The sequence below is a fragment of the Ammospiza caudacuta genome, chromosome 18 (genome assembly GCF_027887145.1).
Source record: "Ammospiza caudacuta isolate bAmmCau1 chromosome 18, bAmmCau1.pri, whole genome shotgun sequence".
Taxonomy (NCBI): Eukaryota; Metazoa; Chordata; class Aves; order Passeriformes; family Passerellidae; genus Ammospiza; species Ammospiza caudacuta.
Genome location: NC_080610.1, coordinates 13,030,173 through 13,044,474, shown reverse-complemented (window position 1 = coordinate 13,044,474; position 14,302 = coordinate 13,030,173). Strand labels below are relative to the sequence as shown.

Here is a 14,302-nt window from a genome sequence, read left to right as displayed (position 1 = left end):
GATTGCAAATTATTACCAGCCCTCCTTAGGAGGTGAAAGTTTCATCACCCACGATCAACTTCCTGAAGTAACCAAGAAATCATTTTCACTGCAAGCCTCAAGTTAAGGGATTTAACATTTCTGATACTGGAGCTGATGAGATTGTTCTGACCCAATCCTACAAGGGACTGAATTAATTTCGCAGGCTCCAAAGAATCTTCTGTCACAATGAAAATCCAGGCACAGCAATTCAGGCAGCCACACACCAGCTCTTCTGCCTCTGCATTGTTTGCTTGGTCTGTCAGGAGCTGAAGCTCTGGCTATGCAAGACTGTAGCCTCTGATCTCTGCAGTGAAAAAGGAATTGATCCTGCTAATGATCTGGGACCCACAGAGACCTGACACTTTTTTTCCTCTTCTTTTTAATGAAAAGCATTACAATTTATAAACCAGCAGACAGCAAAGCAACATGGGGGGCAGTCAATTTTCTCCTGACTGTGCAGTACTTTCCATTGAAGCTGTGGCAGCTTTCCCTCACTTCCAGATCAGTGAGGGAGCAGGGAAATGCCATTCAGCCTAAAGGGTTTTCCAGCCAGCAGCCACAAAAGTGCTCCTCCACAACAATTCTTCAACCATTAAGGCCTGCAAAGCTCTGTCTGGGAAGTCCTTGAGCCACAGCAGATGGCAGGACTGGGGCTCTCGTTCAAGGGCAGGTTGGTAGGAGAGTGATAGAAAGGAAAAGAAATCAGCACTAGAATTTTCTCCCTGGAAACACAAGCCCATCACTCTGGATATATTTTTCTGAATGGTAGAGGCTGGAGGGGACCTCTGGAAGTCCAACCCCATGACCACCAAGAGGCAGCTGCACAGAACTGTGTCCAGATGGCTCCATGGCATCTCCTGGGATGAAGACTCCACAGCCCCTCTGGGCAACCTGCTCCAGGTTTCAGTCAGTTCAGAGCTCTGACTGCACACACTACATGTGATGCATATAAAACCATCAGGTGGCTCATGGCTCTGGCAGCTCTCAGAATTATTCCATCTTTCCTTCTCTGGTCAGCATCATTTCAGTTACAGAGATCCAGCCTGTTTATTACTTCCAAATCAAGAACAATCAACTAGAAAGGATTTTTTTTTTTTTAATCTAAGGGTAGGGTGGCAACTACACACCTCAACATTATAAATACTTCACAGCTGGAGTAGTTCAGCAGCTCACATGAAATACATCAGTCTGTACTAAGAGCAAACTACTACAAAAATTCATGATCCTTATCCCAGTCTTTGGGAGGGAAAACAGATCCAAGGTCAAGGAAATTGGGGCTACTGCTTTCACTGGGTAAACAAAGATTTTTGTGGTTGGGGGTAAGACTGGAATCCAAATGCTGAGGCAAATCTAGGTCCCCAAACTCATTGGCTGGGTGCTGAAACACAGGGTTGGTCTGCGTGACAATCCACTTTAATTGTCAGGTTTAGAGATGAACAGACTGAAACTTGAAAAAGTGAAATGACTTTCATGGCCCCACCAGTGAGTGGTGGCAGAAGACAGCTCAGAACCAGGCAGTGACCAGCAGAACACTGAGGAGCCCTCAGCACCCTTCCCACAGCAGCTCTCTCAGCACTGTGTCAACGTCCAACCTTAGTGCAGCTGTTATTTTAGTGAAATTATCAACATCATTCAAAATACAATCTGCTATCAAATATTTACAATTTGATTATTAGGAATAACTGGGCTGATTCTTGTCCTATTTGAAAGGTTAAAAGGAGATATCCCCTCATTTAATAATCAATAAAATTAAATCCCATCAATGCAGTTGTTCTTTGGGTGGGTGCTTCCACTGAAACCACAGAGTAGCCTTCTCCTACAAACTGTATTTCCTCAGTGAACATTTCACACTGGAGTGCAGCTGGTTTCATTGTTTCCTGGTCTTTCCTGGTCTCTCAACAAACCCTTCTTGAGTTCTCAATGCTACCCCTATGAGATGCTGAGGGTTTTTGTGTTAGTAACTGCTAGACTTGTTTGGTAGTAGCCCAATATTTTTGGGAGAAGTGTGGAAAGATCTATCACTGGCTTGAGCCAATGCTCTAACAAATGGTGTTCCAGACATGACAAACCCTGCACAGAAAGAATAATGAACACAAATATAATTTCAAGCATCCATTCTTGCAGAGCTGGTACAGTGCAAACTGAAAATCTTCTGTAAAGTATCTGAAACAACCTCTGGCTCTGTGGAGAAGGCCTTTAAGTCCCTACTTGCATTTATAATCCAGGACTAAATATCTTACAAGCAATTAGTACCTTCATCTCCTAGCTGCTGAATTAACTGAACACTAGGTCCTTCAAGCTGCAAGTATTTCTAATAACAAGACTGAAAATATTGCTGTTAATGACACAGTTGTCAGTAGCAAAACCCTTTAAAACACAGCAATAAAATTCATCAGGATTGGGAAAAGAAAAATAAACGAGAGACCAAGCAACAAAGTCATCCTATAAAGTCCTGGGAAGTTCCTAGCCCTGCCAGGGCAGGGATGATTTCCAGGCACAGCTCTGAGATGGGCACAGATGATGCCTGTGGGTGCCCTCAGTGCTGGGGAATCCCAGATTTCCTGCAGTCCATGTGCTCCCACAGGCAGCATCCAGCTCAGCCCCTCTGCAGGACACAGCCCTGTCAGAGGAGTCACCTGCACATAAAATAGATTTTGGTCACTCAGCTGTGCAGCATTTCAGTCACACTGCATCCCAAAATAGCTCCCACTTGCCTGAGGAACGTACGTGCATAATTGGAACTGCAGAGACACAAGCACCAAGAGGTGGATTCCAGGGACACAGGACAAGGTTACACAAAAAAGATGGGAAAACTGACAAGGTACAAAATCCCAGCAAGATTGGCACAGATGTTACAGAGGAAAAAAGCCAACATGAAAATCTCTTGTTCTAATACTAACCAGGCTGTGTGTGGAGAAAAACTGGAGGTCAGCACCAGAAAAGTAGAAGTAGGAGGAAAGAGAGATGAGCAGAAAACAGGAAACAGTTTCCATCAGGGTAATGTATTGTGGAAATGAGCTCTGAGGAAAGAGAAGCTTGCATGGCACATTCAATCCATTCCCACAGCTTAGCTACAGAACAACTCAGAAATAAACTGAGGAGGATGAATGTTCATTGTGACCAATTGCAAACAAAACCACCCATCTTGTTCAGCTCCCCAATTACCAGGGTTTTTAAAGGAGAAGACAAACCCCCAGAGCAGGAGGTGCTGCACGTATGGGGAAGACAAAAGGGCAGCCAAGGGATTTGCTTTAATGCCATCCATCACACCCCTGCCTCACCTTCACCTGTGCTGTTACATTTTGCTGGATGCACTGAGGGTCTGCTGACATTTCAGATCATGTCACCTGTGCTGAACAGCCTGTCATGCCTGCTCCTGTGTGTCTGACTGCCCGCTCTCACAGCACAAACCTCCCACACAGCCCCGACACCTCTGGAGTGAGTTCATCAGCTCTGTCCTCAGTGACTGCTCTGTGCTGCTCACACAAACCCAGCTCCTGCTGCACAATCTTCTGTGTTCAATGGCTTCATGTGAGCCAGGAGATAACACCTCACCTCTTGGGAATTGTCTCACAAACGGAGAAAAATGCCAAAAATTTCATTTTATCCTTAATGCTAAAAAAAGCAATGGAATAATATCAGAACAACTGGAATAAGGACTGAAAAAGTCAAGTCAGTGGAACGAGAAATCGTTAATTTTTGTCTGAAAGCCACAAAAAAAAGCACCTGCTAAATATTACCTCAAGCTACAATTAAATCCTACAGATGAGAGGAGGACATTGACTGTGTGGCTTTGAGGACCAGCCATGAGCCAGGAAGATTCTTGCCCGTGGGTGACCATTTATTCCCCAAGCAGCGCCAGTGACAGGAGGTGGAACCAGCTCCAGTCCTGCCCAGCACAGCTCAGCCACGTGGGATAAATGGATTTGGGAGCACAGACACTGCAGTCACTGCTCACAGCCCTCATGTCATGCCTCAATAAGAAGACCATCCACTTAAGGTTTTTCTGAAGTTGATGGTTTTTATTTCAGCTCCTGGCAATCAATAAGTGCTTTTTCCTTCCCAAAACAATCCCAGTGTATGAAGCCAAGCCAAAAACTGAGCAGGAATTCTCTTCAGGAGACTCAGAAATGCTCTCAGCTGATTTACAGTTATGAATTATTCCACCACTCCTAAGATACACTTGAATATTTAGATGTTATCATTTCTAGTAAATCAAGAAGGTAAAATTAACAGTAACAAACATTTTTTCTGAACAGTTAAAAGAAAGATATGATCTCATTATCTTCTGAATTTTATAAAACAAGTATTATTAAACATTGCAAACTTGTTAGAAGATTTCAGTGGGCTGCAAATTCCTACTCAAGGATGCAATCATCCATCTGAGAATAATGAAAAAGAATATTAACTTATAAAGCTATGGGGCAAACAGCCTACAAGCTCCAAGCCAAAACCATGCTGCATCTGTTTCCATTAGTAACTGAACTGATATTTTGCCTTGTGATATTGAAGTTGCCACAGATTTCCCTGCAATTCTACAGCAACTTGGGGTGGAAAAGATGAAATATATATGTCTCAAAAATAAAAAGTGACTAAAGAGGTAACCTGAGAGTGGGCACTGCCAGCAAATCAAATCTCAGAAGAAGAATGACTGCATCATAGCAGTGCCCACAACCAAATCTATCAAGGAAAGATCATGTTTACATTTTTAAAGTGAAGTATTTACTAATTCTGCCCCAGTAGTACAAGTAATACAGCAACTCTCAATCTTAAATTGTTTTTAAGAATGAGGCAGGGCTTGGCATTAGGAACAGAATCAAAAATCCAGCATCACGCTGTCACCTTCCATCTGAAAGCCAACACTCAGAGCAAAAAGCCTCTCCCCTCTGATCCCCCCACAATCTTCTTCATGCGGTCCCCGAGGCTCCAGGCACGGAGATTCCATTAATGTCAGTGGAAGCTCCCAGAATGGGAGAAGCTAAACAGGAACCAAACCCAGGCAGGCAGCTCTGCAGCCCTAGCACAACACCCTGCAAAAAATGTACCAGCCAGAATTTAATAGCCTGTCATTCTCCTGCTGGAAGGGCTCTGTGCCACCTTCTGGCCCCATCACACAATAATCCATCAAACTCTCACTGGCACAGCAGAGGTGACCCAGGACCACACACTCCTAATAGGCAAAATGCCACTGATAACCACTGAGACAGCATCTGAAACACCCTGAATCCCTGCAAATAGCTGCCTGCAGTCCACACAGAACATCTCTTTCTGTCCACTCGCCTTCCCAAAAACATCCATCTGAGAAAGGTCATTATTTCTGCATTTGACTGGAGACAAGAACTCGGGAGCACTCTCAGGTAACCACAATAATTAAGAGAGACTCTAACAGCATGTTTCCATGCCAAAGGCCCTCAAGTGCAGTACAGAGAACATAAGAAAAATAAAGTAAAACAAACAGCTTACTCCTCAGTGGAACACTGCCAGCTCCCAGGTGAAACACAACTGTTATGAAATTGCATGCAGCAACATGAGAAGTTTGAAGAAGAACCAGAAAGGAACATCACTCAGTTGACAGCAGGTCACCCTGTCTGGAGTTTGATCAGAGGAATGTTGAATAAATCAGCACTGCAGAAAATGCTGAAAAATGCACCTTGGCCCATAACAACTCACTGTGCTGATGATACTGAGCTCAATTCCTCCCTGATACCACAGCTGGGGTCGTGCTCTCAGTGCTCTGCAGGGTTACAAACACCAGCAGAAATCTACTGGTTTAAACTTAATCCTGAAAGGATGAGGGCAGTGATGGAGAGGAAAACACCCTGAGGCCCTGGTGAGCTCTGTAATTATGCCTTCCCTGAGAATGATCCCCATTCTTGTCCAAGTGATTTCTACTTTTGGGGATTTACTGGATCTACTGCTGATCCCAGATTCTCAGACAAACCTTCCATTTCCCAGCACACTGTGATTTCACTCCCTCACTTATCTTCTTAAAGTCTTCTCTACCTACTTCACCCTCACAGTGCTATGGTAAAACAGCATTTCTAGGACTACTCCCAGAAATTACTTGAAAGCAGAAGCAGAGCAGGATATTTCATGGGAAAGGTCCCTTGCTGAAATGTTCCCCATCCACAGCCCAGCTGAGCACTAATTCCTCTACACTTTCTGTGAGCAAACCTGTAATTAGAAGGTATTTCCTCATGGATGAGTTGAGGCTGGTCAAGGGTTTATCAGGCTCAGTTGAAAATACAGGACACGCTGGTTTTACAGACGTCCATAAACAGAATCTAAACACCAAGAACACTTCTAAAGCACATAAAAACCACTTTCAAACATTAACTAACATGATATGTGCACAAACCAGAGCAAAGAGGTCACAGGAATTGACCTGCTTTACACAGCTGCGCTCAATTCACTGACCTGGAACAGCCTTTAATTAGGCATTTCCATACTCTTAAAACAAAGGCAGAAATAATGCCCTTTCACACAAATAAGAGATTTGCAAATAAGTTTTCCAAACAACATACAGCAGAGCAAAAATCCATGAATCTATGAGGTGCTTAGAGAGAAATTATTCATAAATGCTTTTCAAATCTGGCATGGAGCCTAAAATGTCTGAGGTATTGGCATTTCTGTACTTGGGGCTTTCCTAAGAAAACAGACACCCCAGTCAAAAACCCATTTGGAATCACTTTGTGTCAGCCACCATGTTACAGCTGTGTCCTGTCCAAGCTCCCACAACCTGCAGGGTTCCAGCTGCTGGACATGACTGAACTGACACACAGAAACTCTTACTTGTAGGAGGCTTTTCACAGGAGGATGGAGATAAATAGAGGATGCAGTAATGGGATCTAAGCAAACAGCACAGCCACACTCAAACACCCAGTTCAAACAGTTAACAGCACAGTCTGACCTGTTTCAAGGCAAGATCTAATTCCTCTAACAGATTAACTCCTCCACCCTTTAAGTCATTTTGCCAGTCATCTCCCAGGCTGATTCTTACCAAATACTTACAAATGTGCACATTTGTGGCCTTCAATTGATCCTACCACTACTACCCAGATGAGAAGAACACTGTCCCTGTCTCTGCATGACCTGTATTCTCTCTGTTTCTAGGGTTAAAAAATAATAATCCTATCTCCACAGAGTAATTAATTCCAACTGAAAAATTACCAGCCTGCCTTTGTGTCATGTAGAAAGTCTACCTGTATTTACTTCCCTGGTAAGATCCAATAGACAGAGGCAATGTGTTAAATTATTGTAAACAAACTTACAGTCCCTTAATAATCACAGAAAGCAAAGTCTGATATAATCTTAAGTGAGGGATGTTACACATTCCACCATCCTTAATCCAACTTAGCCAGGAGCAGACAGGGCTGAAGCATCAGGCTCCAAATCTACAACTATTTGGTGGCTTTGCAGGATGAGCCTGGACCATGCAGTACACAGCTACTGAGGTGGGCAGCAGTGTAAAACTGAGGTGCCTGGGCTGCTGGAAGATGTCCAGATTCAGCACCTCTGAACAGTGAGAACAATGAAGCTGTTTCCCCAAGAAGCAACCTGAGGGAGCACAGCACCTGCTCTGCCATGGACTGGAATCTCTCCTGAGTTCCACCAGGACCCACCTCTGGCTACAGATAGAGGCAAAGAGGCAAGTTACTGAACTGCAGGTGAAGCCTGCCAGAAGAGATCACAAACAGAGAAAACTGTCTTTCCCAGAAAGCCAACAGCAGCAGTCAGTGCAGCTCTGATGAGAAGTGGTGAACTGACAGCTCCAGAGGCCCAACTCCCCTCTCCTTTCTCCCACTACACACATGATCACTGCACACACCTCCTCACAGTACATCTCCCATCAGTCTTAATTTCTGGAAAATGAAGCACATTTAGTCCCTGGCCTTTCTTGTGCCACAGCACAAAAGGAGGTCAGTATGGGGTTTAGGTGTGAAGAATTGTTTTACACAAAGCTGTTAGTAAAGCACAATCCCAGTCATTCCAGGTTAGTTAACAGGGATACCTGAAGGAATGAAGAAGGTGTAGCCTTGTTTCAGCTCAATTCTTTGGCATCGTTCCACCCTGTCTCCCAGAAAGATATCACTTTGCTTTCCTGAGAGAACCCATTCTTCATAAAGTTCTAGATTCTGCAGAGTAGGTGGAATCAGCCAGAAGATCTAAAAACAAAATGAAGATTTAATTATTACCAACAGTCAACAAAAAGAAACAGCTGAGAGACTCCACCAAGGCTACAGTGTGTCAGGCAAATGAGCTCCTTTCTGCATGGAACACTTGTTTTCCAGGTGTTGTACACAGAGGCACACACAGACAGCAGCAGCAATTAGCCCACGTGCTGGAAGTGCCTGGGTAACTGTCACTTGTCATCTCTCCTCCAGAAATATCTTACTCAGGAGCTGCCTGTGCTTTACCTGCAGCTCAGAGCAGTGTGTTGGTACAGACAGGAACAGGAGCTGCACCATGACTGACTGCAGCTCCCACCACACACTGGCCACACTACAACTGGGAAAAACATCCTGAACCAGGAAAGATGGCAACACAGCTCCACATGCTGTGTATTTTAAGGCTTCTGTACCCTTTAATGTTTCAGTTCTGGCTTATTGTGCTGTACACACAAAGAAACGTGGAATCTCTAAAAGGAACAGAAGCTTTAGCTACAGAGACTTGTGAGGGCACTCTGACCCAACAAGGGTACAGCCACATCTCCCTGCAAGATCCTCTGGACCACAGCAACAGCGAGCCCAAAATTGCCACCACCAGCAAATAACACATTTGGGATTTCAAATAAATCACTTGTTTGTTTCATAACAGTGACTGGTGTCCTTCTAGTTCAGTAAACTCCACGTGTATCAACAAAGCTGCTGAAATAGTCTGATCACTGGCTGATCCCCTCAAGGAAAAAAAAAATAAGAGAGAAAGAAAAGGGAAAAAAAGAAAAGAAAGCAACCCCTCCACTCTAAGAGGCATAGAGAAATAAAACTAAATATCAAAAAAGGTTCACCTACCTTCCCCCCACGGAAAACGTGATACCACACTGAAGTGCCACCAAAATCAATATGAAAATCAGTGAAGCATCCTTTCACACTCATCAAACAGTACCTGCAAGTAGAGTGAAGGACAAAAATGAATCAGTCTGAAACAGTATTTTTCACATCTTAATTTGCAGAGGTTAACTGCCTGTGCAATGCTGCTTCCACCAATTAAGTTTCTGCATTTACAGCACAGGAATTTGTCTCATGAAGGTAATGAGGTTTTTGCTGAAAAATACATCTCTCCATGTTTGAGTTTGCTGTCCATACAAGAGGAATTAAAGCTTCCAGAGTTAGGGAACAGAAAAACATTAAAAGTTAGGCTCTTCATAAATATTTCCTATGGCACTGCCTGTCCCTGGGGTGATCTGTTTAATGCTCTCCTTCATCACTTCACAGATACAACCTTCAGCAGAAGTTGTACACAAATTGCTGCAAAGTTTTGAAAAAATCTAATTTGCTTATAAATCCTCCTGAATGTTCTTTACCTACTTGCCACTCATGCCATTTTTGCAAGGATTAGGGGGCAGAAACCTCATTTGGCAAACTAACTCCTTTTTGTTCACATTTCTAGGCACTCTGCATCAAAACACATAAAGGACCCAGCTGGCAGCCACACTAACTATCAAATCCACTATTTTTTACGCCGTCTTGATACAGGATTTGAACAATTTAAAGTCTGCATTGCTGGAAAAGACACAAGAGCTGTGGTCTGGCTGCAGGAATCTCCAGCCTGCAGCCACCATCTGTAACTAATGGCCGAATCACAGCCGCCCTCCTCACTGTAGGCACCTTTGCAAACGCAGGAAACACACACCACTTAACCCACTAACCTCTTTTCCTTGTTCCGGTCTCCGTTTCATGGCTTTTTTTTTTTTTTTTTTTTTTTTTTTTGGTTTGCTTTGGTTTTTAAGGGGAGTTATGGAAACACTACCGGAAGGGGATTTGTTAAAAAAAATAAATAAATTTTAAAAAGGGAAAGGATTAAAAAAAAAAAAAAAAAAAAGGTTTGATTTAAGTGTGTCTTTTCCTGCTCACATTCAGGTAGGAGAAGCTCAGCAGTATGCAGCCGGCGTGCAGAAGTCCCTGTAGATGATAGGCTGGGAAGGACCTTACCATGTGTCTGCAGCAGGCTGGCAAATCACAGCCACTCTGGGTCCGTAAGAGCCGCTGCCTAGCAACCACATCCCGAGCCGGAGTTGACAGAATGATACGCAATGCTGTCATGAAGACAGTCAATTTGTGGGCTTCAAAAAAGGTCCTGCGCCTTCATCTCACAATTAAAACCTCTCCTTGTGCAATTACACGTCTCTCCTCTTGCCCACTCTGGAATTTTTTAAATGTTTTTTTTTTTAATCCTTCAGAAGCAGGAAGAAGCTTTTGCTGCCCCTGGGGTATTTCAGATGCTTCAAAAATCACAGCTAGCCAAGAAGCTGTCTACACTCTCAATATGCTCCATTTCAAAATATGAGTCCTTCCCTCCCAAACACTTTTTTTTTTTAATTCTCCTTTTATGTTTTCTCTACCAAGATGTTGTTGATTACAAGTCAGATAGAATTTAAAAACAATAAAAGAAGCCCAGAAAGGAAGTTGCCTTTCTTCCAGCCAAACTGCAAAAAGTCACAGATTGAATAATTATTGCTCATTAGGAAAAAAAATCAGCATAGAAATTCTCAGCTTGTAAGCACTGCTGAGTGTTAGAGGTTCATGTTGTTTTAAAGTAAAAAATTCAAATCCTTATGGAGTCAATTATTTTCAGTTTCCAGAAGGCCAGATATAAAATACATCACACTAACAACAAAAAATTTCTAGACAGTGCAACCTATCAACAATCACCCCCTGAATTAAGATATTCTGGAAGAGCAAACATGGCCTGGGCATTAGCTGGTTTTAGCTGTTCCTCAGTAGTCAATAATCTAAACCTGAAGCAGACAAACTGTTTATGTTCAGAGAAGTAATAACAGGATTGAATCCTGTCAAATCAAAGCGCTTAAAATTTAGTTTTGTGAGGAAACACCAAAGCAGGTATAACTGTGAACACACAACTCTTTCTTTTCCTTGTTTTTCCTCATTTTCCCCTCTGTTTTCCTGAAACTCCTCTAAACACAATTTCCACTTCAATAAAGGTGATTTTAGTGAAAGAGTCACTTATGGCAATTAATAAAAACCTGCAAAGCATTTGGAAAAATAAAGTGTTTTTCTTTCCATCCACAAACAAGCCATGCCTTAATTTATGCTGTTAATCTCCCAGGCCTGCTTTTGTCCAAGCCCAACAGCTCCCGGCCGGCTGAGGAGCCTGCGGGAGGATCTTCCGCCATCCAGCTCTCTCGCTGGCTGCCAGAGTCTGGCACAATGCCTTTGCATTGACCTCTGCAGCTTCCTCTCCCAATGTACACCGCAGTCACATGGGCCCAGCGCACTCCATGCCACTGCTCATCTCAGGCACCAGCCCCAGCCAGCGGCTCCTCATCGCCAACAGCTGCTAATTTGGGGAACCACTCAACTTTTCAGGGTTTTCCATAACAACGGTGGGGAAAAAATAAATAAATGAAAAAAAAAAAAAGGGGGGGGGAAAGCACTAACACAGCATCTACTCTGAAAGAAATCTAGGAAATACATCCCACTGTGTGCTGTGGCCATGGCGCTCTGGGCCAGGACAGGTACAGCGGTTCCAGGAGCACAATCCCATATCAGGCATGGGGAGACAGCCTGACCAGAGTTACACCCTGAAAACACAAGCAACCCAAAAGATGCCCCAAGTTGAATATTTTCACAACTGCTACCACATCCAACACCTGCACACTCCACTTTATCTCCCTGCACAGCCTCAGTCAGGGTTTTAAAACACGCAGCTGCTTGTAATCGGTTTGGGGGGAGCTTCCCTTCCCGAATGAAGAGTTTGGTTTGTGTTCTCCACAAGCCTGAAATTTGTCCAGTTAATGTATTGTTATTTTGGAGGAAAGATTTATGATGTGGAAAAAAAGGGGAACTTCCCCCTCCCACCCCCCCCCTCAAAAAAAAACCAAAACGAAAAAAAACCCCACAAACATCTGGGGAAATTTCTTAGAGAAATGATGCGAAGAAATATGGAGTAACCTGCAAACTCACGAGGAAGAACAAACACAGAGATCCAAAAAAAGAGAGGGACATGATACAAATGAAGCTAAACCACTAAGCAAACACAGCGAGCTGGTAACACAGGAACAACACAGACACCGCTCCATAAACCAGCGCAGAGCCCACACTCCCAGGCAAACCCACAATGCACTCGCCACGCATCGCTACAAACCCGCAAGCAAACAGAGAAACAAAGACAGCGAGAGCCGCGCCGGGATGCGAAGGCAGCGGCGGGCAGGGCAGCAGCGGCAGCGTTCATGCACATGGGCCCGGCGAGACGCGAGCGGACGCACAGGCAGCGGCGGCAGCAGCGTTACCCGAGCTCAGCTCCTTCTCCCCCGCAATAGGCACCGCGCACCATACGGCTCTATTCCCTCTGGCATTGCGAGGGCTCCCCTGCCACTGAGCTCAGCCCATAAACCACTCCCAAACCCCAGCAGAGGCTTCTGTTTTTTGTTCGGGCCAATGAGAAAAGTATAGCTCACTCTTCCTTCCTCCCAGGAGCAGCGCCGGCTGGTTGAAATCCCCGAGCCTGAAACCGAATACCACAGACCCATGAGCCAACTGCAAGTGCCAGCGCGGGGAAAGGCGCGGGCCTGGCTGCCCATCCCCGGGCGGGAGCGCCGCTCCGGGCGTCGGGGGCGAGCGGCCCCCGGCAGCATCCCGGCCCCGCGGGGGCCCTTGTGCCGGGCCTGCGAGCGGGGAACAAAGGCTACCTCGGGGCGCCTCGGCCCGCACCGACAGCGCTCCCACACTGGGGCCCTGCAACTGGAAGCCACCAATTGCGCCGCAAGACAAAAGAAACCATTGTCACCCGGCAGGCACCGGCCCGGCTGCCGCCCCCACCCTCGCCTCACCGGGCAGCCACCGGCCCCGCCGCTGGGGGAGGGCCCGGCTGCCCCGCGGGCATGAGGGATGAGCCCCGGCATCCCCTCACGGAGGGCCCCGGCTTCCCTCGGGGTGAGCCCTGGCTGCTCTGCGGGGATGAACCCGGCTTCCCTCAAGGATCACCCCGCTCCCCCGTTAGGGATGCGAGCCCCGGTTCCCCGCAGAACCCCAGTACCGGAGCAGCCCTGCCCGAGGAAGGCCGCTCGGAGCCGGCCGGAGCGGGCCCTGCGCCCTGCCGGGACCAACCTTCGCCCCGTGCCCGTCCTGAGGAGCGGTACCGAGCGCTCCCAGCCCGGGGGAACGAACCAACTCGTCACACACGGTGCTCACCACACCCCGCGCACTTCAAACGCACATGAAAGGCCCGGCTCCTGCCCCGAGGGGGTTACGGTCCGAGCCAGCCACACACACAAACAACACCGAGATAACAGGAGCCAGTTTTCTGCCATGCACCGCAGTTTGTGAAGTGCCTGCAAATCACACTCTCAGACCACACTGGCACCAAAGCAAGCGACAACACTTCCCTCGTCGCACCCTTGCCCGGTCCCAGCCCCAGTGGAACACCAAGGGTATGAGGGGTGGGCTCGGATTTTTAAATTTTTTTCCCATCACAGTGAACTGAACCAAGCCAACAACTCACTGCGAGCCAGGCCTGTCTGCCCCTGGAACAGCACTTTGGTGTCTGTGAGAGCACAACTCATTTCTTCATCCTGTGACAAGGCTGTTCGGCTCCAGGGCCACCACAAACTGTTGTAAACACTGGTGGTTATTTGAGTTACATGTGTGATGCTGCTCCTCCAAGTTCTACCTGAAGGAGGATTTGAGAACTCATGCACTGATCTGAAGATATCACATTTTATTTACTTTGCTAGCTTGGAAAGTCTTAACGAACATGCACTTATTGGTGTAAATTTTTTTGCAGAATTCTATTTATAGAGGTTTTGTATCAAAAGCAATCCACAAATGGCATACAAAGTGCAGACAAGTCTCTCACATGTACAAACCAGTGCCAGGTTGCCTTGTGGGACCTGCGAGCTCCCTCGATTCCCTGTCTCCAGAGGCACCCTCAGCTTCTAATTAGACCACAGCTCAGCGGAGCATTTTAGCATCTGCTTAAATCCATCCCTACTTAGTAAAGGAATGAATAGAAAGGAACGGATGGCTGAACAACAGCCTGGGAGAGGGAGAATGGGGCTGAGGACATGCTAACAGAGCAGCATTCCTTTGAGAACAGGTAGATG

The 14,302-nt window shown here is 45.9% G+C and overlaps 1 protein-coding gene across 1 annotated transcript in view; it reads right to left on the bottom strand.

Annotated features, from left to right (window-relative positions):
* Positions 1-14,302, bottom strand: part of KDM2B (lysine demethylase 2B) — a 104,169-nt gene that overhangs the window by 59,874 nt on the left and 29,993 nt on the right. Inside the window, exons 7-8 of the mRNA XM_058816552.1 lie at positions 9,033-9,126; positions 8,033-8,186 (exon numbers count right to left, since the gene is read on the bottom strand). Coding sequence (XP_058672535.1) covers positions 8,033-8,186; positions 9,033-9,126 — 248 coding nt within the window. The remainder of the gene's footprint in view (positions 1-8,032; positions 8,187-9,032; positions 9,127-14,302) is intronic.